This window comes from Poromitra crassiceps (assembly GCF_964638095.1).
Source record: "Poromitra crassiceps genome assembly, chromosome: 5".
Classification (NCBI taxonomy): domain Eukaryota; kingdom Metazoa; phylum Chordata; class Actinopteri; order Beryciformes; family Melamphaidae; genus Poromitra; species Poromitra crassiceps.
In genome coordinates, this window is record NC_139642.1 from 64,868,107 (window position 1) to 64,893,752 (window position 25,646).

The 25,646-nt window shown below is 43.9% G+C and overlaps 1 protein-coding gene across 1 annotated transcript in view; it reads right to left on the reverse strand.

Annotated features, from left to right (window-relative positions):
* Positions 1 to 25,646, reverse strand: part of phldb1b (pleckstrin homology-like domain, family B, member 1b) — a gene marked incomplete at its 5' end in the record, with an annotated part of 197,850 nt that overhangs the window by 16,611 nt on the left and 155,593 nt on the right. Inside the window, 6 exons of the mRNA XM_083637663.1 lie at positions 2,557 to 2,650; positions 6,685 to 7,048; positions 8,845 to 8,947; positions 9,801 to 9,917; positions 14,620 to 14,757; positions 19,278 to 19,421. Coding sequence (XP_083493789.1) covers positions 2,557 to 2,650; positions 6,685 to 7,048; positions 8,845 to 8,947; positions 9,801 to 9,917; positions 14,620 to 14,757; positions 19,278 to 19,421 — 960 coding nt within the window. The remainder of the gene's footprint in view (positions 1 to 2,556; positions 2,651 to 6,684; positions 7,049 to 8,844; positions 8,948 to 9,800; positions 9,918 to 14,619; positions 14,758 to 19,277; positions 19,422 to 25,646) is intronic.

Consider the following 25,646-nt stretch of genomic DNA (forward strand, 5'->3'; position numbering starts at 1 on the left):
TACTTAAGGTGGAATGTTTCTTCTTCCTTACTCAAAGCACGACTTGATGCTGTGTGAATCATTCTCAGCCCATCTTAAATGTAGGTATGACAACTTTGCCCATTTCACTCGTTTTATTGGCTCCCCGCTTGCGATGACATGACGGATGACATGAAAAAAAAAACGTGGAGAAAAAGTGTTGGAGGGGCGCTGCTACAGCACACAAAGGTTTCCTCTGAAAGGTACGGTCAATACAGAAGATTAATGAAGGGACAATCCTATTGAGTGTAGATATGAGTTTCATCCTCTTTACAACAGACCTCATCACTCAGCGACTATCGCTTCAAGATCATCTATAGAGCCAAAGACACGCCCTCTTCCGTGTTCAGCATACCAAGCAAGGAATTTCATCCATTTCGTAAAATGCTTATAGAAATAATTTGACTTGGTCAAACCAAGTGATTCATCTATACAGTGGAATCCGCTTATAGTCATCAACCGCTTATATTGATCAAAAAGCTTGGTCCCGAATCATTCCGATACACATGCTGTTTAAATAATTTGCTTATAGTGATCAATACTCTGCTTACAGTGATCATTTTGGGCCTTGTCCCACCTGAGAACAATGGAAAAAATGTTTAAAACTACAGTAATTTTATTTTTATTACTTACAAACTGCCAAAAATGAGCCAAGGAGATACAGTAGTGATACTTGGTGCATGTCTGTCTGTAATGTACAGTATATAGAAAGATTGTGGCAGTCAGTCAGTCTGTCTGTCTGTGGAGAGATGGCAGCATCTCTGTCGGGATCTCTGTCTCTGTCTATGCCTCCGACCATGGCTATCACCAGGCGGAGCCATAAAAATCGATGTTTTTATTTTTGGTCCGAGTGAAATGGTCTGTCCTGTTTCTAAATATAGCTGAAGTAAAACTATTTTTAATAAGCACTTTATGAAATGTAGATGGAAAAATGAATGGCAGATGAAATCCCTTGGTTCATAGGCTGGTCGTGGAAGAGGCCATGCTTTTAGCTCTCTATAAAGCTCAACAGTCACGTGACTGTTCCGTGACATCACGGTTCCGGAAGAGTACTTCCCTGTTCATATTCTCAATCACGTTTAGAAAAATCCTCATCTAAAGAGTTTTAAGCCAAGAAACAAGCCAACCGGTCTTCCAGAGAATCGTAAGCATAAAATATTTGATTCAGAGTTGAAAAAACATTTAAAAAACAGGGGAAACTCTATAAACGATTTTCCAAAACAGTAGAAAAGGAGTCTTTAAAATCCATGCTAAATCCATATGATCCAGGTCGAATGTATTTCTCTAAAGTTGCTATGCCTGAGCCGTAGCCTACAACAAACTGAGAAACGCCGTTCAAGTTTTGAGAGGGCCATAACTTCACACTGATGACGGACATGTCACGTATGAATATGACACCATATATCTTCGCTGACGGTTCATTTAATAAACAGACAACTTTTATTCTACCTCTTTTTCTTCTTCTTCTTCTTTTTATTTAGTTATTGGTAGTCTCGCTGGCCAGCCTCCCCTCCCTACCATGAGAAGAGTCTGGCGGCGCAGGTCTCCATAGTGGGATTGCGATGGGCGGCGCTTAGCGGCAGTGCCCTTGGAAAATAGTTTCCAACAATCCAACTTGCCATTTTCAGCGTGTAGCAACGAGCTAGCGTGTATAGGTTTCTGCGTCTTGTACGGCGCCATTAGCTCAATGACTAACATTAGCGTCTAATAGACGCATTTCGTTGGAGGTACAGCAAAGAGATGTGGCTTCTACAGGAACTAAATTAGCTCAACGTGCTAAGTCTACATGGGGTGGTTACTTGGTTATTAGCTCACACGTGCTAAGTCTACATGGGGTGGTTACTTGGTTATTAGCTCACACGTGCTAAGTCTACATGGGGTGGTTACTTGGTTATTAGCTTGCACGTGCTAAGTCTACATGGGGTGGTTACTTGGTTATTAGCTCACACGTGCTAAGTCTACATGGGGTGGTTACTTGGTTATTAGCTCGCACGTGCTAAGTCTACATGGGGTGGTTACCACGTGCTAAGTCTACATGGGGTGGTTACCACGTGCTAAGTCTACATGGGGTGGTTAATCACGTGCTAAGTCTACATGGGGTGGTTACTTGGTTATTAGCTCAACGTGCTAAGTCTACATGGGGTGGTTACTTGGTTAACGTGCTAAGTCTACATGGGGTGGTTAAGTCTACATGGGGTGGTTACTTGGTTAACGTGCTAAGTCTACATGGGGTGGTTAATCACGTGCTAAGTCTACATGGGGTGGTTAATCACGTGCTAAGTCTACATGGGGTGGTTAATCACGTGCTAAGTCTACATGGGGTGGTTACTTGCTAAGTCTACATGGGGTGGTTAATCACGTGCTAAGTCTACATGGGGTGGTTAGCACGTGCTAAGTCTACATGGGGTGGTTAGCACGTGCTAAGTCTACATGGGGTGGTTAATTGGTTACGACATTGTGGCTAATAATCAACATGTCATTGCAGAACATGAACAGGGAAGTGGCTCTATTCCTCCTGACGTGTGAAGTTCTTCTTACCCGCGACTCGATCAGTCTGGCCTTTTCCAGCTGGGCCTCTCTCAGCATCTTCTCCATCTCCTCTATCTTCAGCCCGGCGTCCATGCCACTGGCACTGGTGTTACACACACACACACACACACACACACACACACACACACACACACACAAACACAGGGAACAAGATGAGTTCTCCCAGCCTCAGACATATCTGTAGGACTAAATTATACTACATTATACTTATACCTGAATAGCACGTTTTCAACCAAAATGTCACATGCTTCCAAGTAGGGTTGGAACAATAATGATTTTTGGAGCTCAAATAATGATTTTTGGAGCTCAATATGGATATGAACAATATCATGGCATTGAAGCCACTAATAGGCAATATTTTCTGCCCTAAATTCCAATTAATGACAGTGACATTTCCCCCGATAACAGTGTTCCTGTCAGGGTTAAAAAGCCTTTAAACAGCATGTAGAGACCATCTTTAAACAGCATGTAGAGACCATCTTTAAACAGCATGTACTGTAGAGACCATCTTTAAACAGCATGTAGAGACCATCTTTAAACAGCATGTAGAGACCATCTTGGGGCAGTAAAACTCTCCATGGAAACTCAACAAGCATGAACACTTATTTAGAATATTAGAATATTAGAATCGACTCGATTAGGGGCTTCCCATAGAAATCACTGCAGTATTGATCAAGTACGCAATAAACATGCGATCAATCAAAGTGCATTGTATGGGAGGTGGGCGACACTAACTGGACCATCTCTTTTTTCCCAATATTTTATTTTCAGTCCAGTAAACAAACAAGACAAACAGGCTCAGACACAGGAAAAGAAAGGAAGGAAAACAAAATACAAACATCAACATTCAACATTACAACATGGAGCTACCAGCTGCATAAGGTGCTTATGTATTTGTAACAGATAATGAGTATGGGATCCCGCACAAGGGGTCCATGAGATACCTGGCGGGTGAGCCATCCGTTACCCCCAACCTCAGTCACTAGTCATTCTTAACCTCATCAAAGTAGGCCAAAAACGGGTCCCAGATAGCTGAGAACCTTTTAAGCAAGTTGGTTCTCAGGGACCTGAGTCTCTCCATCTGTACAACAGGCATCATGTCCATCAGCCACACCTAAAAAGAACGTGGAGAGGAGGACTTCCATATCTTCATAATGAGTCTTTTGGCGACAGTTGTCGGAAGTTCAGAGAGGACTCCGAGCAGCCGAAGATGGCGAGTTCAGCCTCCGGCTGCAGGGTTATTTTGTAGGCCTTACCAATCAAATATTTTGGCCGAGAATCCCGTTAATGATGGGCAGAACCAGAAGGCATGAGCTAGTGTTCCCTCTGACACCTGTCACACAGTGGTGAGACAGAAGGGAAGATCCTGTGTAATTTATGCTTGGAGTAGTGAAGACGGTGAGCAACTTTAAATTGGATCAGCTGGTGTCTGCTATTAACTGAGCAGAGTTGTACCACAGACAGACTCCTTTCCCATATAATGTCAGATAAATCAATACCAAGTTCGCCCTGCCATGCTTCTCTAATCCTCTCAGTAGAGGCTGTGTTGCAGTTGTCAAACAGACATACAAATCTAGAGATAAGATGCTTGGAGTGAGGAGGGCTCAGCAATACCTCGAAAAAAGCATGTTCATTTGGGAGTTCTTCAAAGGTGCAAATCTTGGATCGAACATAATTTCTGATTTGCAGGAACCTGAGCCAGTTCGTGCCGGGCAACTCGAACTTCCTCTTCAGTAGATCAAAGGATGCAAAATTACCATCTATGTATAGGTCTTTGATGGAAACTAGCCCCTCTCACTCCATGCATGGTCATTTCTGTCTGACCATGGAGCCTAAAAAGAGTGATTGGCATGTGGACAGAAACATCTGGTAGACTCAAAACTGTCATGTCTCCACTGTCTCCCACCTCCCTGTCTTAACTGTCATGTCTCCACTGTCTCCCACCTCCCTGTCTTAACTGTCATGTCTCCACTGTCTCCCACCTCCCCGTCTTAACTGTCATGTCTCCACTGTCTCCCACCTCCCTGTCTTAACTGTCATGTCTCCACTGTCTCCCACCTTCCTGTCTTAGTTGCCATGTCTCCACTGTCTCCCACCTCCCTGTCTTAACTGTCATGTATCCACTGTCTCCCACCTCCCTGTCTTAGTTGTCATGTCTCCAGTGTCTCCCACCTCCCTGTCTTAGTTGTCATGTCTCCAGTGTCTCCCACCTTCCTGTCTTAGCTGTCATGTCTCCAGTGTCTCCCACCTTCCTGTCTTAGTTGTCATGTCTCCAGTGTCTCCCACCTCCCTGTCTTAGTTGTCATGTCTCCAGTGTCTCCCACCTTCCTGTCTTAGCTGTCATGTCTCCAGTGTCTCCCACCTCCCTGTCTTAGTTGTCATGTCTCCAGTGTCTCCCACCTTCCTGTCTTAGTTGTCATGTCTCCAGTGTCTCCCACCTTCCTGTCTTAGCTGTCATGTCTCCAGTGTCTCCCACCTTCCTGTCTTAGTTGTCATGTCTCCAGTGTCTCCCACCTTCCTGTCTTAGTTGTCATGTCTCCAGTGTCTCCCACCTCCCTGTCTTAGTTGTCATGTCTCCAGTGTCTCCCACCTTCCTGTCTTAGTTGTCATGTCTCCAGTGTCTCCCACCTTCCTGTCTTAGTTGTCATGTCTCCAGTGTCTCCCACCTCCCTGTCTTAGTTGCCATGTCTCCAGTGTCTCCCACCTTCCTGTCTTAACTGTCATGTCTCCAGTGTCTCCCACCTTCCTGTCTTAGTTGTCATGTCTCCAGTGTCTCCCACCTTCCTGTCTTAGTTGTCATGTCTCCAGTGTCTCCCACCTTCCTGTCTTAGCTGTCATGTCTCCAGTGTCTCCCACCTCCCTGTCTTAGTTGCCATGTCTCCAGTGTCTCCCACCTCCCTGTCTTAACTGTCATGTCTCCACTGTCTCCCACCTCCCTGTCTTAACTGTCATGTATCCACTGTCTCCCACCTCCCTGTCTTAACTGTCATGTCTCCACTGTCTCCCACCTCCCTGTCTTAACTATCATGTCTCCACTGTCTCCCACCTCCCCGTCTTAACTGTCATGTCTCCACTGTCTCCCACCTCCCTGTCTTAACTGTCATGTCTCCACTGTCTCCCACCTTCCTGTCTTAGTTGCCATGTCTCCACTGTCTCCCACCTCCCTGTCTTAACTGTCATGTATCCACTGTCTCCCACCTCCCTGTCTTAGTTGTCATGTCTCCAGTGTCTCCCACCTCCCTGTCTTAGTTGTCATGTCTCCAGTGTCTCCCACCTTCCTGTCTTAGCTGTCATGTCTCCAGTGTCTCCCACCTTCCTGTCTTAGTTGTCATGTCTCCAGTGTCTCCCACCTCCCTGTCTTAGTTGTCATGTCTCCAGTGTCTCCCACCTTCCTGTCTTAGCTGTCATGTCTCCAGTGTCTCCCACCTCCCTGTCTTAGTTGTCATGTCTCCAGTGTCTCCCACCTTCCTGTCTTAGTTGTCATGTCTCCAGTGTCTCCCACCTTCCTGTCTTAGCTGTCATGTCTCCAGTGTCTCCCACCTTCCTGTCTTAGTTGTCATGTCTCCAGTGTCTCCCACCTTCCTGTCTTAGTTGTCATGTCTCCAGTGTGCACTGTTCATTACAGAGGAAATCCCCTTCATCTTGAAAAACACTATGAACAGGATTTGGAATTAGGCTCCTGAGGGCTGTGAGTGGGATGTTCACAGTGGGCTGTGGTGTAAACATGCAGAGGTGATACTGAGGTAACACAACACATTAACACATGCTCTGTAATGGAGAAGGCATTGAAGCATCTGGGAGGATGCTGGCAGTATCAAATAGGTTGATTGATTGATTTTATTTTGATAAAGAATAACAAAATCACAAATCCAAGTCAAGTCTCTTATGGATGAGCATTGTATCATCTGCTGCATGCCATCCAGTCTGCTTAGAATACTGCATAGCTAAAACTAAGGAATTCAAAGAATGTACTGTACTGTATTGTGTGTGCGTGTGCATGTGCGTGTGCGTGTGCGTGTGTGTGTGCGTGTGCGTGTGCGCGTGTGCGTGTGCGTGCGTGTGTGTGTGTGTGTGTGTGTGTGCGTGCGTGTGCGTGCGTGTATCCTCCTCTCCTACCTGGACATGTTATCAGGCGAGCAGGCAGAGTTGTTTCCGGTGGAGATGCTGGTGTCCATGCTGTCAGAGCTCTCCAGGCTGAGGGTGTCATAGGGCTGCTCGCCTGCCCCGGGGGGCTGGTGGTGCAGGATGGAGTGGTGCACCAATGGTGGGGGCCCTGGGCTCAGCCCCTGGGAGTAAGCCATGTGCGGGGGGGGCCCTGGGCTCTGGCTCAGACCCGGGGAGTAGGCCATGGGTGGGGAGGAGGAGGGGTGGAGGTGGGGCTGGGAGCCGTGCAGCGCCTCCCACTGGCACTGAGCCTCCACTGCAGCTCTCTGTTTCAGCTCAGCCAGCCGCCGCCGCTGCTCGTCGATCACCTGCTGCCCTGGAGGGAGGAGGGGGAGGAGTCTGCATCAGGGTCTCCTCTGCTTTTGGTTTAAAGGAACAGTTCACCCAAAAATGACACTGCAGGTCAGTCATTACCTACTCAGCCCCAGGCCGGTGGAAGGATGGGTGAAGTTTTTAGTCCACAAAACACTCATGGTGAATGGTGACCAACTTTCAAACGTAAAAGAACAACAAAAAACATAAAGGGCCCTATCGTCCTACAGGCACAATCGCTTGTACACCGGTTTGCGCGCCTCTTATGCTAGCAGTCCGCAAATGCCAATTTGCGTTCCAGGTGTTATGCCGAGTTTTGCACCCCCGTGGCCAAACGCATCCCCACCTCACGGGAGCATATAGTAATGATTTATACAGAAACCTAACTGTTTAAAAATGATATAATTGTCTGGGTAGACGTGACCTCCCTGTTTTTAAGTTAAAACAGCCCCAAAATATGGTGGGGATGAAATTCTCGGCGGGGGTGCGGAACTGGGCACGGCACCTGCCGCACGAGCAAATTGGAGGCGTGCCAAATTATCTGTGCCCCGCAAAATGCCAGCGCAAACGGGATTTGGGCGGTCTTAAGCACCAGAATTATGCACAGGTGTGGCCTGGCAATGCCTGGGCGTTACATCAATCAAACCTATCAGATTCCCATCTCGCAGTCCCTTTAATACAGTTTGCGCAATGCATGTTCCTAATTCATGTGTATTTGAATATCTCACAACACCACCATCCATCACATTATATACCTGTTAAAAACATCTGTGATTTGATGCAATTCGGGTTATTTTGTTGACTGCAAAATAGAAACGCGGGGAAACGGGGGAGACAAGAGAAAGGCTGGGAGGATTTAGAGTGGACTCAATTAAAACTCGGTGAAACAGTGAGAGTTGCCGAGGACAGAGAGATGGAGAGAGCTTGTGGTGATGATCATCTGTGGTGCCAACAACCCTCCGGGTTATGGGATAGGTGAAGTTGAATATTGCAAGTAGGCTACAATGTCCAACAAGTTTTCTCAATTAATTTGCCATTAACCGCAACCACAGTCTGATCTGCTGGCCACTGATCAGCTCCACTGGAGCAGTTGGGGTTAAGGGCCTTGCTCAAGGGCACCTCAGTGGTGGTAATGAGGGAGTTAGTGAGTAGTGATAAAAGTTTCTCAGTGAATTAGAGTTGATTGCCTCACTGAATTATCTGCTAATACCCAATTTTAGCAGCAGAATTTGATGTCCTGGCGTGGCACCTCAGTGCGTAAACCAAAAGGAATTCTCCTGCACTGCCCTCCGCAGCGTGGAGGATAATGGTGCGCTCAAACGCAGTGGGGCATTTTTGCACTGAGGTGCTTTTCAGAGCTCTTAAGATTTGTGTGCATGCCGATGATAGCAGAATGCCATCTTTGCCTGGTTTGACATGTGGCACGCCTCCCCCATGCAAGCCACGCCTCCATGCTGCCCAGTATGATTATAATGGGCATAGAGGTATTAGCGCGGCAAGGAGAATACGACTGCGCTTAAGCACGCCCCCATTTTGCGCTGCGCTCGGCGTTAAACACACGCAAACGCTAAAATAGCACTTTTACAATGATAGGGCCTCAAGTGCTTCCATACTGCACACCTGGTGTAATCTAGGGCTGTCAATCTTCACTGCAATACTCATACATGCAAAACTAGCTCCAACGAACATAGGAAAAGAAAGGGAGAAAAGAAAGAGAGAAGGGACAGCACTAGTGGCCCTAACAGTAGTATAGTACTGTATACTATAGCCCCCTCCAGTGGCAGGAAGGGGGACAGTTACCTTTCTGCTGCAGGGCTAGCTGTCTCTTAGTCTCGATGTCCTGCAGGGTGGCAGCCAGGTTCCTTGGCAGACTGCCTGTGCTGTTGGCCGCCAGCAGGGGGCTCTGCTGAGAAAGAGCGGGGACAAAACGAACATCACACTCCAACATCTAATCCAGCTTCATGGATTTCCACGGTTTAAAATTACAATCTGGATTTGGGGGCGATTTTGGCCATTGTTCACAAAGAGGATAGAGAGATAGGGAATGCATCACGGTTCCCACACATTCAAGGACCTTTCAAGGAGTTTCCAGGTCCAACTCCCTCAAATTCAAGGACCCAACACACGACAGCATAGTTAGAGACTAGGGATGCACGATATGGATTAACTAAAACGATAATCGTTAAATATGTGCTTCTCCTGGCCGATAACCTGGCCGATATAGCCTCAAAATGTTGAGATATTATTTAGAGGCCATATCGCCCAGCCCCACAAATTATGCAAGATTACATACGAGGAATTTGTCTTAGCAGCGTAGTGGTCATATCAATATTCAGAGATAAAGAAAATAGGAAAAATATCTAAAAGACAATCACAACCTTGCAAGTGCAGTTCAATATATACAATATATACACACACACACAGTAGTCATTAAATATGAATTTGCAGTTCAAGTTAAATAGGCATTAAAGTAAATATTGATTACAGTCTAAGCGGTGCTCAATGTAGTTAACAATTGTAATCTAATGGAGTAGAAGTTCTCAACTGTGCTTTGTTAAAGCTATTTACTAATGTCAAGTAAAAAATATATAAGAACTTAATTTTCTATTCTTGCACAAAATATATCAATTCAAGCACTTTCAATGACCTATGTCTATTTATGTCTATTTTCAAAAACCTTCAAGGCCTTGATTTCTCTCTCTCAAATTCATTAAGTTTCAAGGATTCAGACTCTCTCTCTCTCTCTCTCAGCATACCTTGGAGGAGGAGTTGCGTCCCAGTGTGTGTGCTCCGTGCTGTACGGGGGATGCAGAGGCTGCCGTAGGCCGGTGAACAGACTGGCCTGCATCGCTGTCCAGCTTGGAGCGGAACACCTGAGAGGAGAGGGACCACAGACCACGTCACACACACAGTGCTGAGAGGGACCACAGACCACGCCACACACACAGTGTTGACACTAGAGAGTTAATTTAATGAACTCTAACTCTAGACTCTAGTTAATTGAGTTGATGAGGAGCCCCATTAGCTGCAGCAAATGTTACAGATATTCTTACTGGGGTCCGACACATAAACTTGTACAGTACATAACACGTACAACAGGGTATATGCAGGAATGCTGAAGTTAAATTCAATACCTTTTAAGACCTTTTTTTAAGACATTTTCAATATATTTTAAGACCTCAACGCCACTTTGGTCACATCAGTGATAGGGGCTGTAGATCACACGTTTCATCATGCTACGAGATTATATCGATTCTTTGGACGATAAAGTATTTGCTGATACCACAAATTCTGACACCGTACGATTTCAATCAATTGAAGGGTCTGCAATCGACATGAGACAATAGCATTATGCCCATTTAACACCATCAGCACATTAGCTACAACATTCACACACACAAAAAAGGCGATGTCAACTACAAGGCAGGTCCCTGATTGGCCGGTTACGTTGTCAACTACGAGGCAGATCCCTGATTGGCTCGTTATGTTGTCAACTACAACACAGTCCCTGATTGGCTGGTTACAGTGTAATTCCTGGAAATGACTGTAGGCGGCTGAAGTCCAGACTGATCCGTGGAGCGAAACAGAGTGAGGTCACATAATCAGGGTGGTTTAAGCAGGCTAGCACTTCACCACCTGAGCTCAAGCCCAGGTGAACAGTATTTTCAAGCAGGAAAGTGTCATCTCTCTCTCTCTCAGTCTGAGGTACAGTAGTTGACAGAAGCATTATGTCAGTCAGACAGACAGCATGAGGTACAGTAGTTGACAGAAGCATTATGTCAGACAGAAAGCATGATAGGGGGTGTGAAAAATAATCGATTATAAGATGCATCGCGATGCAGACGTGCACGATTCTGCATCGATTCACAAATGTCAAAAATCAATTATTAACACATTCACTGCCAACCGTTTTTTCTATACTGTAGGTAGCTTCTACCAAGGGTTTTTTTGAGGATTCTGGCTCATCTTTCAAGAGCCGAGGATTATTTTCTGCTAGGACTTTGTGAACACAAAATATCTCAAAAGAACTAATAGAATGTGTGCTTTCTCTGTCTAAAAGAGTTAGTTTTTATCATGTTCTGTTATGTAGGCATTAGCAGTTGAATACAGCATGGTTTCAGCGTCTGAGAAGGAAAGCTGAGAAAAATGCATTTTTGTGAAATTCGATAGAACAGTCACTTTAACTATTTATTTTTGGCATCAGTGAGACATCAGACATCTAAACAATATAGTTCTGAACAGTAATTTCCTCCATAACAGCACCCCCACCCCCCTCTCCTTCAAACTCCTCCCTCCGTGGGTGTGTCTCTGGTGGCTTTGCAGCGTTTGTCACAGGCGAGTCTCTGCCTGTCTGTGCTGCCTGGCTGCTGGCGGCCGCTCGCTCGTCGGGCGAGTCTGGATGGGGCTCGTTCGTTTCTGGGTTTTCGGTTGTGAGCTCAGCTGGCATGAAGCTGCGTGCGATTCTGGGCTTTCTGCTGGTGTTTCAAAGTGTGTTGCACCCAGAATCTATTTCTGGAATGCCCCACCGCCAGCTCCCAGCGCGAAAGCGAAAGCGTTTTCGCCAATCCATTTTCATGAGAATGGCTTCCTCACGCTGCTGTTTTTGCTTGGCTTTCTCTAGTGTGGAGAGCACTGTCGCCACTTAGTGGGTCGGTAAAATAGGTTATACACATTCAATAGCTCCCATATTTTTATAGGAGATGTAAAAGGGTTTGATCCACGTCCCACATAACTCGTCCACGGCAGTCAACCGTGTTAAATAAAAAATATATATATAAAATATATATTTTTTGACGAGATAACTCGTCAACGGCAGTGAACGTGTTAAAAAAAATATATATATATTTTTATAATCAAATAAAATATATTGGAAGTACATGCAGTTGTTTATTTTAATTATGGATCATAATACAATGCAATTCCAAATGCACTTTTATTTAAAAAGTAGCCACACAGTGAGAAAAAAGAAAGTGAGAAAAAATAAATCATGTATTGCGGAAAAAAGTGATGCATCGATTTAAGATGCATCGAGATGCATCGATTTAAGATGCATCGAGATGCATCGATAATCGTAATCGAATCGAATCGAATCGTGAGGCCAGTGAAGATTCACAGCCCTACAGCATGAGGTACAGTAGTTGACAGAAGCTAACTGACAGCTTTGGTCTAGACCCATGTTTGGTTGGCTGGATTTTAGATTTTCTTACCAACAGATCTCAACAGGTAAGAGTAAACGGGATACTGTCTAGTTTTTTAACATCCTCGACTGGCTCGCCTCAGGGTTGTGTTTTATCTGCGTTTCTGTACATTTTGTATACCAATGATTGTCGTAGTCGCTATGCCGATAGATTTATTATCAAGTATGCTGATGATTCTATTATCGTCAGCCTGCTTGACGATGATGAAGTCGGCCATGGCCAAGTCATTGATGACTTTGTATCCTGGTGTGAAGATGCCTTTCTGCAACTCAATGTTTCAAAAACGAAAGAGATTTGGATTGATTTCAGACGCTCCCCCCCTGTTCCGAAAGGTAGTATTGTTAATGGTCAGATAGTTGACCTGGTCACTGAATATAAATATCTGGGTACTATAATTGACAGCAGGTTGAAGTTCGATCTAAACACAGAGTCGCTGTGCAAAAGGGGTCAGGAGCGCCTTTTTTGTCTCCGGAAACTTGCCAAATTCCAGGTAGACAAGACCTTGATGCAATTGTTCTACAGCGCTTTCATTGAATCTGTTATCACCTTCTCTATTGCCTGCTGGTATGGCAGCCTCGACATCAAGAATAGGAACTCCCTAGGGAGAATTGTGAAAACGGCTTCAAAAATAGCCGGAATCCATTTTGGGAGCCTAGACCACATTTTCAACTTGCAGATGCTGAAAAAAGCAAAGGCTATCTGCTCAGACAATGCCCATCCGCTGTGCTCTGAATATGAGCTGCTTCCATCTGGCCTTCGTCTTCGTGCTCCCTTGGCTAAGAAAAATAGATATAGGAATTCCTTTGTGCCTGCTTCGATTCAAGCTTTAAATGCTACTTAACACATTCAGTGCCAAGGACGTCTGTGGACGTCCTAAAAAAAAGTAACGAGGAGTGCCAAGGACGTCTGTGGACGTCCTAAAATCATAATTCATATTATTCCATAATTCTGCTGTTTAAGGTCGTACCTAGCCAGTGAGCATGAATCCCTTCAAGGGATCACACGGCGCCACCTTAAACATCGTCACAGGAGCTGCTCCACCCACCTCAGATCCTTTACTTTGTACAGGAGACAGCGGAGAAAGTGGAAACCGATGCATGCTTTCTGCCAGAGCCGTATATATTGCTCTGTCTACAGCGGACAGTGGGCTCGGCTGCATCCGCGCTCACAACTGAGCTCTTATGCTTCTATCTATCTCCACACGATTTCCTAGAAAGCCAGCATCCGAAGCCGAACGGCCAAGCCTTTTCGTTCAGTCGCGTTTGCCAGCGCGCATCATTTCCTTCTTGATGGGCGCTGGGATCTGTCCGGGGCAAAAACGAGAAAACAAACTCTGTGCGTGTGGGAGGAGCCCGCAGCTCAGAGGTGGAGAGGGGAGAGGGGGGAGGGGGGGGGGGGGGGGGGGGGGAGAGGGGTGTGTGGCACACAGGCTTCACAGAAACCACACCACACGCCACCACATCAGAAAACACCAGCCAGAGTCAGTGAATGTGCTCGAAATTAGAGTGCAAAAGGTATTCATAAAAGGGCCTATATCTTGGAAAGTAAAAAAAAACGACAGAAAACCCTTGAAAGTGCACTTTTTTGAGAGGCTGTAATTTCATAATGGAACTGTCTAGAAACAAAATTTCTTCTTTGGAAGAAGCAGGAGTGTTCAATGTTTCATTAAAGTCCAGCCCCGTTAATATAGCCATAATAGAAAAAATTCTATAGCTGTTTTCAACTGAATGGAAGTGAATCTGGCACAGGCTCCAGACAATTTTACTGAAGCGCTGTGGCACTGAATGTGTTAAGAGAATATACAGTAATGTAACATCTATTTGATGTTTTTATTTATTTTATGTTCTCCTATACAATAGTAATATTGTAGCATTTTTTTTCTGTAATATGTAGCGCTGTGTGGCTAAGTGTCCTTCTTAGACTGCCTTGCATTTGCACTTATCGGCCATGGCCTCTAATGCACTTTAAACTACACTGGCACTTTTGAACTGAACTGCTACTTTGTAGTACGTTGTGGTCTATTGTGTCTCCATTTTTGTTTTTATGGTTTTTATGGTCTTTTTATGGTTTTTATGGTTTTTATGGTCTATTTGTGTCTGCACTTTGTTTTCATGTTTTTATCTCGAGTCTCGTGTGTGATTTTATGACTGTTTTATGTTTATGCTCTGCTGCAACCCAAAGTACCCTTCTGGGACATATGAATAAACTTGAACTTGAACTTGAGCATTATGTCAGACAGACAGCATGAGGTACAGTAGTTGACAGAAGCATTATGTCAGACAGACAGACAGCATGAGGTACAGTAGTTGACAGAAGCATTCTGTCAGACACACAGCATGAAGGAGTGCAGCAGAAACAGATAGGAGAGCCTTCTGACCTGCAGCGTAGGCCTGCGGCCTGAGAGCGACTTAGCGGGGAGAGGAGGAGGACAGAGCTGGCCTGCAGAGATCACCTCCTGGTACCACTGCTCTAAATCTAGCCTGTGGAGGTGAGACCTACTGCCCTCAAACTGGGACTGGAGAGGACATAGAGAAGCAGCAGGCAGACCCACAGACAGAGGAAGAGAAGAGAAGGGAAGAGAGTTAGCAAGCATTCAAACACAGAGGAAAACAGCATGTTACCCTGATAATGCATATGATGCATTCCTATTTTCTCATCATGCATTTCTAATTGAAATGTCCTGGACACTTGGTATTGTTGGCTGTGTTATGCTCAATATATTCTTATTCCTACACATTTTCAATGAAAGCTCCAATAAGTAACTTGTTTTTACCTTAACTCATTCCCCGCCAGAGTTTCAAAGGAAAAGTCGCCAGCCACCACCAGGCTTTCTGATCATTTTCATTCATCTTCCGAGACAGAATATTTTCTTCTATGACTACGTAAACACCAAATAATTCAAAAGACAGAAGAAAGCATCTACTTTCATAGGGGAAAAAAAGTTTGTTTCTGCCTTCGTTCTTTAGTTATCGACACTTGAATGTATGTCGTGTTCACCGAAAACGCCTGTCTGACCCAGAAAGCCGAAAAAAACGTTCGCACTTTTGTACGAGCGAAGCCTGGGAGAGATTCACCCTGCACTCAGAGAACGGATGTGCGGGTAACACACTCGTCTTGCCCGGGGGGGGCGGGTACTTCCTGGTGCTTGATGTCCGGGGGGCGGGTATTTCCTGGTGCTTGATGTCCGGGGGGCGGGTACTTCCTGGTGCTTGATGTCTGGAGGTATATTCTTGCCCGGGGGGGGCGGGTACTTCCTGGTGCTTGATGTCTGGAGGTATATTTTACGGCTAAGATTTACACGATGTTGAGGGCTCACAAACCGGATTACTAATCTACTTGACAGCAGTGATTTGTGTACGTTTACCAGTGTCTGGTGAAAATAATCCTTCAGCACTGCACTGCTTTGAGCCATGTGTTTTATGGAGCTTCCTCCTTAAAGGACGGCTTTCCCGTGGGGAATATGAATATATATTAAATCTCACGCCCCTAAGGTTTTCGAATCCGTTGAAATTTTTGAAATTGGTTGTTCACAGCCAGAGATATCAACCAAAATCCACTCTGTGTGGGGGGGGGGGGGCTGGTGGGGGGGAGGGGCGGGTGCGGGGAGCCGAAATCCTACAGTTCCCACAATGCACTGGGCTCGCGTGGCCTTAGATTCCACGCCCACCCCTCAGGCATTTGGCTGATATCAAACTCCAGTAGGTGGCGGTAATGCACATATACTGTATGTTTGCCAACCGCCATAAAACTCAAAGAAGAAGAAGAAGAAGAAGGCTTCGACATAAAAACATTATGAGAAGAAGAAGAATAATAATAAAAAAATTGCCTCCAAATTGCACCAAATTTAAACGGTAGTATATATGTCGGGAGATGTCTTCATAAAAAAAAAATCATGCATTTTAAGGCATTTTCCTAGGAGTTAGGAGCATCTGATGTTGTAACTATTTCATGTAAAAATGTGTAAAAATGGGTACATTGCTCAGCGTTGATTTCGTTACTTCAAGGCACCTTCTACTAGATGTAAAATTTGACGAGCTTTCCAATGCCGCCAGTCCCGTGTCTGTACGTGCTTCCGTTCCCGAGATATGGTCTCTTTGCAAGGAGCTATGGAAAGCTAACATTAGCTACCGTAGGCTAGGCGGTGGAAAAAGATGGCTGCCTTTTGTTTTTCTTCAAGACCTCTGAAGGGGCGTGGAGGACCTCTAGAGGCGGGATCATGGCGGCACAGGCCCACAAGTAGTGTAGTTCATAGGTGCTCGACTTCCGCAAGGCTGGACTTGATGCCCCGACGCGTTTTACGTCAGAGCGTCATGAAAATAATGTGAGAGATGGTTGATAGGTCAGGCTGTGAACAACCAATTTCAAAAATTTCAACGGATTTGAAAACCTTAGGGGCGTGAGATTTAATATATATTCATATTCCCCATGATAAAGCCGTCCTTTAAGGGAGATTGTTGCTTTTCTCCGCAAGCTGGTTTTGTCGGACAATAACCCTGGTTCTGGGCAACTTTAGGAGTGAAGTAGCACTTCATAAGGTGGCCAAGAGCGCACCTATCGGATGCCGGTATAAACATGGATTGACGTGATATTACATCAATGGCGGGGAAGCGTTGTTAAATGACGTAAAAACACATCAATGGCGGGGAATGAGTGAATATAACAGTTTCTAAATCATGTTGATGGTACACTGACTTCTAAATCATGTTTATAGTACACTGACTTCTAAATCATGTTGCTGGTACACTGACTTCTAAATCATGTTGCTGGTACACTGACTTCTAAATCATGTTTATAGTACACTGACTTCTAAATCATGTTGCTGGTACACTGACTTCTAAATCATGTTGATGGTACACTGACTTCTAAATCATGTTTATAGTACACTGACTTCTAAATCATGTTGCTGGTACACTGACTTCTAAATCATGTTGATGGTACACTGACTTCTAAATCATGTTTATAGTACACTGACTTCTAAATCATGTTGCTGGTACACTGACTTCTAAATCATGTTGATGGTACACTGACTTCTAAATCATGTTTATGGTACACTGACTTCTAAATCATGTTTATGGTACACTGACATGTTGATAGTACACTGACTTCTAAATCATGTTGCTGGTACACTGACTTCTAAATCATGTTGCTGGTACACTGACTTCGAAATCATGTTTATAGTACACTGACTTCTAAATCATGTTGCTGGTACACTGACTTCTAAATCATGTTGATGGTACACTGACTTCTAAATCATGTTGCTGGTACACTGACTTCTAAATCATGTTGATGGTACACTGACTTCTAAATCATGTTTATAGTACACTGACTTCTAAATCATGTTGCTGGTACACTGACTTCTAAATCATGTTGATGGTACACTGACTTCTAAATCATGTTTATGGTACACTGACTTCTAAATCATGTTGCTGGTACACTGACTTCTAAATCATGTTGATGGTACACTGACTTCTAAATCATGTTGCTGGTACACTGACTTCTAAATCATGTTGATGGTACACTGACTTCTAAATCATGTTGATGGTACACTGACTTCTAAATCATGTTGATGGTACACTGACTTCTAAATCATGTTGATGGTACACTGACTTCTAAATCATGTTTATAGTACACTGACTTCTAAATCATGTTTATAGTACACTGACTTCTAAATCATGTTGCTGGTACACTGACTTCTAAATCATGTTGATGGTACACTGACTTCTAAATCATGTTTATAGTACACTGACTTCTAAATCATGTTGCTGGTACACTGACTTCCAAAATATTGTTGATGGTACACTGACTTCTAAATCATGTTTATGGTACACTGACTTCTAAATCATGTTTATGGTACACTGACATGTTGATAGTACACTGACTTCTAAATCATGTTGCTGGTACACTGACTTCTAAATCATGTTGCTGGTACACTGACTTCTAAATCATGTTGATGGTACACTGACTTCTAAATCATGTTTATGGTACACTGACTTCTAAATCATGTTGCTGGTACACTGACTTCTAAATCATGTTGATGGTACACTGACTTCTAAATCATGTTGATGGTACACTGACTTCTAAATCATGTTGATGGTACACTGACTTCTAAATCATGTTTATGGTACACTGACTTCTAAATCATGTTGATGGTACACTGACTTCTAAATCATGTTGATGGTACACTGACTTCTAAATCATGTTGATGGTACACTGACTTCTAAATCATGTTGATGGTACACTGACTTCTAAATCATGTTGATGGTACACTGACTTCTAAATCATGTTGATGGTACACTGACTTCTAAATCATGTTGATGGTACACTGACTTCTAAATCATGTTTATGGTACACTGACTTCTAAATCATGTTGCTGGTACACTGACTTCTAAATCATGTTGATGGTACACTGACTTCTAAATCATGTTGATGGTACACTGACTTCTAAATCATGTTTATGGTACACTGACTTCTAAATCATGTTGATGGTACACTGACTTCTAAATCATGTTGATGGTACACTGACTTCTAAATCATGTTGATGGTACACTGACTTCTAAATCATGTTGATGGTACACTGACTTCTAAATCATGTTTATGGTACACTGACTTCTAAATCATGTTGATGGTACACTGACTTCTAAATCATGTTGATGGTACACTGACTTCTAAATCATGTTGATGGTACACTGACTTCTAAATCATGTTTATGGTACACTGACTTCTAAATCATGTTGCTGGTACACTGACTTCTAAATCATGTTGATGGTACACTGACTTCTAAATCATGTTGATGGTACACTGGCTTCTAAATCATGTTGATGGTACACTGACTTCTAAATCATGTTGATGGTACACTGACATGTTGGGAACCCTGTTGGCAGAACTTGAAGGAATGCTGAAGCTCAGTCTTGTATCAATCTATTGGTCATGTTCAGCCTGAGTGGTGGGCAGCAGAGGAAGAGGGAAGGGCAAGTGACACCCACCTCCACACAGAGAGAGAGAGAGGGAGGAGCCATGTGGGCGAGTGACACCCACCTCCACAGAGAGAGAGAGGGAGGAGCCATGCAGAGAGGAGAGGCAGGAGAAGGCAGGGTCTGGCTGCTGGAGCGGGGAGGTTGGTGAGGACTCCACCTTCGGCATCCCATACATCTGACTTAACTGGCCCACAGTCACATACTGCTTTACCCAGGAGACCCACACACAGCAGAGGAGAGAAGAGGGAGAGAGGAGGAGAGAGGAGAGGATGAGAGACAGACAGGAGGAGAGTAGAGAGAGAGGAGGAGTGGAGAGAGAAGAGGAGACAGACAGGAGGAGAGACAGACAGACAGACAGGTCAGCGAGTGGAGGACCTCTGCATCAGTCAAGTGCTGGATGACAAGAACAACACAATCATCTTCAGGCTGAGAGCAGTATGGGCTCTGTGTTGGCCTTTTACTACAAATCACATAGGTCCTTTTCAGTGTCGGCCACCTCTGATAGGGTCTATTTTTCAAATAAAAATATGTTTCTGAATTGATCAATAATTATATTGCACTAGATGTCTATTGGAAGCCTTTAAACTGAATTGAGTCTAATGTGAAGTTTCTACTTACTTAAATTACTTTATCTTTATTATCATCCTTAGTTTTATATATATAAACCCTAATCAACTCCAGTGCATAACTAAGTAGCTACATGACAGCCAGGTCAACACTACAGTGAGTAGCTACATGACAAACAGCCAGGCCAACACTACAGTGAGTAGCTACTAGGGGTGTTGGAAAAAAATCGATTCACCTAAGTATCGCGATTTTTAATGTCACGATTTTTTGAATCAATCTTTTATTCCAGAATCGATAATCGCAAAAAAAAAAAAAAAAAAAAAAAAATCTTGGGTGACCGCAGTCAGGCCACTCACTGAACAGCAGGCCAGGTAATAATAATAAGTAATAATTACACTTCAGGGTTAAAGTGGGTGGATCTCATTGTAAAATTGGACTTCAAACAGCCCAAATTTGGCTTCAAACGGCCCAAATTGGGCTTCAAACGGCCCAAATTTCACGCGCGTCGGCCCATATCGGCCTGGCCTGCTTGCTTGGTATCTAATGCCCAGCCTGAATTATGATCCCAATCCGCCCCTGTTTTTAACTATATCGCCCAGCCCTACTCATGATATATAATATACAGTCTCTAGTGTATGATTCAACTTTTCCCATGTTCTAATCTAGTGTAAAAAGGCAAACAAACTGAAAAAAGAAAAGAAAAAAAGAAACAAAAATCGCAATAAATCGTAATATCGAATCGCAATAATCGTAGAATCGCAATACTTAAGAATCACAATATAAATCTAATCGGCACCCAAGAATCGTGATAGTATCGAATCGGGAGATAAGTGAATCGCCACAGCCCTAGTAGCTACATGACAAACAGCCAGGCCAACACTACAGTGAGTAGCTACATGACAAACAGCCAGCGGAGGGAGGGAACAGCATGATATGACAATGGAAGGCTGGAGAGAGACAGACAGGAAAGAGGAGAGACAGACAGACAGAACTCGGGTTTCCATCCAAATGTATCGCAAATTTAAACAGAATTTTTAATGTGCGTTTCCATCCAGTGCTATTATGCGAGTTATAGAGCTGTCAATCACCTCGTCTGCCTCTGCTGATCTGCTGCTAGACCGGATACAAGCGTTGTCTTGGAGGCAGGCAGCGACCAAGCTCTATTAAACACATCTACGTTAATGTCAAGTTTCTTGATGATCTACAAAGGTACATAGAGCATAAAATGCAGGTGCCACTCTTCAACTAGCGAGCGTAACGTTATAATCCAAGGAGCAACTCTAGAAGTGAGTCACATTAACATTAATCCCAGTCTTCTTCTGTTTTTAAACACACCATCGTGGTCTAAAAATGTTACTGCTTATTTACCATTTTTTTACCATACAAGTGTAGCCCTATGTAGTGGAGGCTACGCCGACAGGTCAACATGAAACTACATGGTTTTTGACGACGGAAGATTAGCTTAATCTGTTTCCACTACATTTATGGCATTTTCCTTTTCTCGATACACCCAACTTTTCCACCTCCATCAAGCGTGAAAACTTGTTTTTATTTTTATTTTTTTTGCGGCGTTGAACGAGTTTCCACTCAGGTTTTTATGTGCAAATTGAAAGTTTGCATAAAAACAGGTGGATGGAAACCCAACTAGAGAGAGCTGGAGACAAGTCAGAAGAGAGAAGAGACAGACAGACATTGAAGTGATGGTACCTCTCTGGGGCTGGCTAATGCAGCATGCGAGGCGGGCGCGCTGCGTTCACGGCCGTACAGCTTATAGACGTCTGACAGCTTCAGGTAGTCCTGAGCAGCCAACAGCGAGCCAGACTAGATGACAAGCCGTGAGCAAAACAAAGACATACTGTACTTCTATACACAGCAGCACCAGTGTTGTAAAGTCAAGTCACTGAGTCTCCAGTCCAAGTCTGAGTCACCAAAAGAGTGAATCATGAGCGTGAATCCACATAGGTGGAACACATGTGTGCCACAGTATTAATATAGCTGAGTGTGAGGGCCATCGTGCACTGACCACATTTGGCCAAAACGTCCTGTCTATAAAAGGCAGTCAAACGTGGAACAGTCTGACCACTTTTAGAAATAAATTAAAACAATGATTGAAAGCCAACCAGACATGTAATCACTTATCGTATGTTTTCTGTCGTTTTTGTATTTTGAGTGTACTTTATTATCTATGTTTCTTTTGAGTGTGTTCTATTAATTATGTATGTAGCTCTTACTGTTTTATATTCCTCTGTTTTGATGTTTGGGGACTGCAGATGGAATCAAGCCTCGTGCTAAATCCACCACTTTTGACACTTTTACATCATGTTTCAGTTGACTGTATCTGTTTCATGTTTTGTGTTCAGTAATTGTGCACTGTCCCGTCCAAATAAACAAATAAAATAAAATAAAATAAAATAAAATAAAATAAAATAAAATAAAATAAAATAAAATAAAATAAAATAAAATAAAATAAAATAAAATAAAATAGCTATCAATATATTATGCCAAATTATTAGGGCCTATTATAAACACACTAACACACACAAAAACAGTCTTTATCAATTAACAAGTCCGAGTCTCCAACTTCCGAGTCCGAATGCATGAATGCTCAAGTCCCAAGTCTGAGTCACGAGTCCTGAAAATGAGTCCGGGATTCGGACTCGAGTTGAGTCAGACTCGACTACCACACTGCACAGCGTATACACACAGACACTGCACAGCGTATACACACAGACACTGCACAGCGTATACACACAGACACTGCACAGCGTATACACACAGACACTGCACAGTGTATACACACAGACACTGCACAGCGTATACACACAGACACACCAAACAGCACAGAGCAAGACGCAGCACACAGCATATACACACAGACACACCAAACAGCACAGAGCAAGACGCAGCACACAGCGTATACACACAGACACACCAGACACAGCAGAGCAAGACGCAGCACACAGCGTATACACACAGACACACCAAACAGCACAGAGCAAGACGCAGCACACAGTGTATACACACAGACACACCAAACAGCACAGACGCAGCACACAGTGTATACACACAGACACACCAAACAGCACAGAGCAAGACGGAGCACACAGTGTATACACACAGACACACCAAACAGCACAGAGCAAGACGCAGCACAGCGTATACACACAGACACACCAAACAGCACAGAGCAAGACGCAGCACACAGTGTATACACACAGACACACCAAACAGCACAGAGCAAGACGCAGCACACAGTGTATACACACAGACACACCAAACAGCACAGAGCAAGACGCAGCACACAGTGTATACACACAGACACACCAAACAGCACAGACGCAGCACACAGTGTATACACACAGACACACCAAACAGCACAGAGCAAGACGCAGCACACAGCGTATACACACAGACACACCAAACAGCACAGATGCAGCACACAGTGTAAACACACAGACACACCAAACAGCACAGAGCAAGACGCAGCACACAGTGTATACACACAGACACACCAAACAGCACAGACGCAGCACACAGTGTATACACACAGATAGAGATGCTGCGATCAAGATTTTTCAATTCCGATCCGATTTCGATATTTTAGCTCAAAACCGATCCGATTCCGATCAAATTTCGATACCCGATTCGATACCGATTTCGATCCGATACCGATACAGCACATATTTAAGTCTCTCTATGCTGTCTGATAGCTAGCAGGCAACAAACATTTTTAGGGTTAGGTATGTATGTGTGTGCTTTGGTAATATAGTATGTAAACAATTTAGTTCATCTAATTCATTTGATGTAAAACTAAAACATAACAATCAAATTAGGGCTGGGCGATATGGCCTCTAAAGAATATTGCAATGTTTTTCGGCTATATCGCGATACACGATATATATCTCGATATTTTTGAAATCTCTCATAAATGCTCAATTTAACCCTTCAGGGTTCATACACATTTTGACCAATGGATTTCCATGACTTTATCATAAGTTCTTAACCTGTATTTTATGCACACCTGGGGTAAAAAAGAAGAAAGAAAGGGCAAATGTTGTGAGCAAAGATGGATTTAATATTCCATAGCTCTGACCTAAGCAAATCTGACATCACTATTGTGATATAATATTTTTTTTAGTAAAGTGTATCACTCAATAGTCATTACAAAAAATAATGGCTTTTATAGAACCGAAAGCCTAGCTGCTTAGTCTGCAGATAAAACATAAAAAAATACATTTAGACTCTTATTGGCATGACGGCAACATATAAGCGGTCTGAATTTTGCATGGGGCCAGTTCTATAGTGAGGCATGGAAAGCCTCACTATACGCCATCTGTGTCGTTTCACTTTTGACTGAAAAATGATGCCTGTAGTCTAGATTAAAGAAAATACATGTATGTGATGTTGACAATTATGTAGGCTATGTGCGCATTCGTTTTCCTTATAGATCATGAGTGCTCCGCAGCTAGCTACGTTAGCTTGCATGTAACGTTAACGTTAGTTGATTTTGGAGACACAAACCCTGGACGTTACATTTTGAGTAGGCTAATGCATGAGGTTCTCTATGGTTTACGCCAGCTCTGGGAGTATGAAATGCTTTAAATGCGGGGGTTTTGGTCACAACAAGCTTGTGGAGCGCTTCCCTGCAACTAGATAGCCTAACCAGCTAGCTAACGTTAGCCCCGTTAGCCATCATCACAACAACTAACGTTAACGCCAAAACAAATCCGCTGCCTCATCCCCACGTTTGGTTTAGCGTAACGCCAGCTCAGACTTTCCCCTAATCTCAGAAACCTTGCGGGACATGTCTTGCAAATTGCAATAGTGGTTGTTTCTGTCAGCCACACTGGGGGCAGCCATGTTTTGCCAGTCTATGGTGCGGACGCGTGATTTCGAATCGCACATAGGTTAAGGACGGGTGTGTCTGACGTTTTGGCCCTGGCCTCTGTGTGCTGCTGCTGCTGCTGCTGCTGCATGCTGGATAGAAATCCTGGAGCGGAGTCATGGAATGGAGTGCTTATATCGGAGCCTTGGATCGGTCATTTTCGCTGGAATCCGATCCGATCCGATCCATGTTTTTTGGCTGATATCGCGCCGATATCCGATCACATGATCGGATCGCAGCATCTCTACACACAGACACACCAAACAGCACAGAGCAAGACGTAGCACACAGTGTATACACACAGACACACCAAACAGCACAGACGCAGCAGACTTTTGGGGGGTTTTGGAGATTAAAAGCATCTTTGCAAGCGAAAGGTCAGAGGTCAGATTGAGCTGTTATCTCAGTTAAAGGGTGCATGGTGCGTGACGTGATGACAAACAAACACTGAGACAGCAGACAATAACAACAAGTGTGCATCGTGGGCGTGGCAGGAGGCGGGTCACACAGACAGGCAGGCATGTTATTGGTCATCACACGGCTCAACCAGTGATGTAGTGGTGAATAAACAAGTGGGTAAACTATGAACTCTAGTCGGTGATCACCATGAGGCAAACAACCTCTACAAAGCATTCATTGATGTTTTTCCCCTTAGACTAGCTGGGTAACTATCAGTACTTAATACCTTTTTAGATACCGAAATAACCCACTACCAAGTAGTATCAAAACTTCTCCAGTTAACACTTTGAGTGCCACGGCCCTTGGGCAAAAGGTGCTGTACTGTGCCACATAGGCCGCAATGCATTTTAATATAGCCATATCATTTTTTGTGTTCCTCTTATATGGACAACCAATAGCCTCAATGAAACTTTGAACCCTTCTGTTTCATTTAAAAAAAAACTGTGTTTATAAACCGTTCCATTTTGGAAATACACCCCTCTGAAAAAGAGTGTTTTCGACCGAAAAGAGCATGCTGAA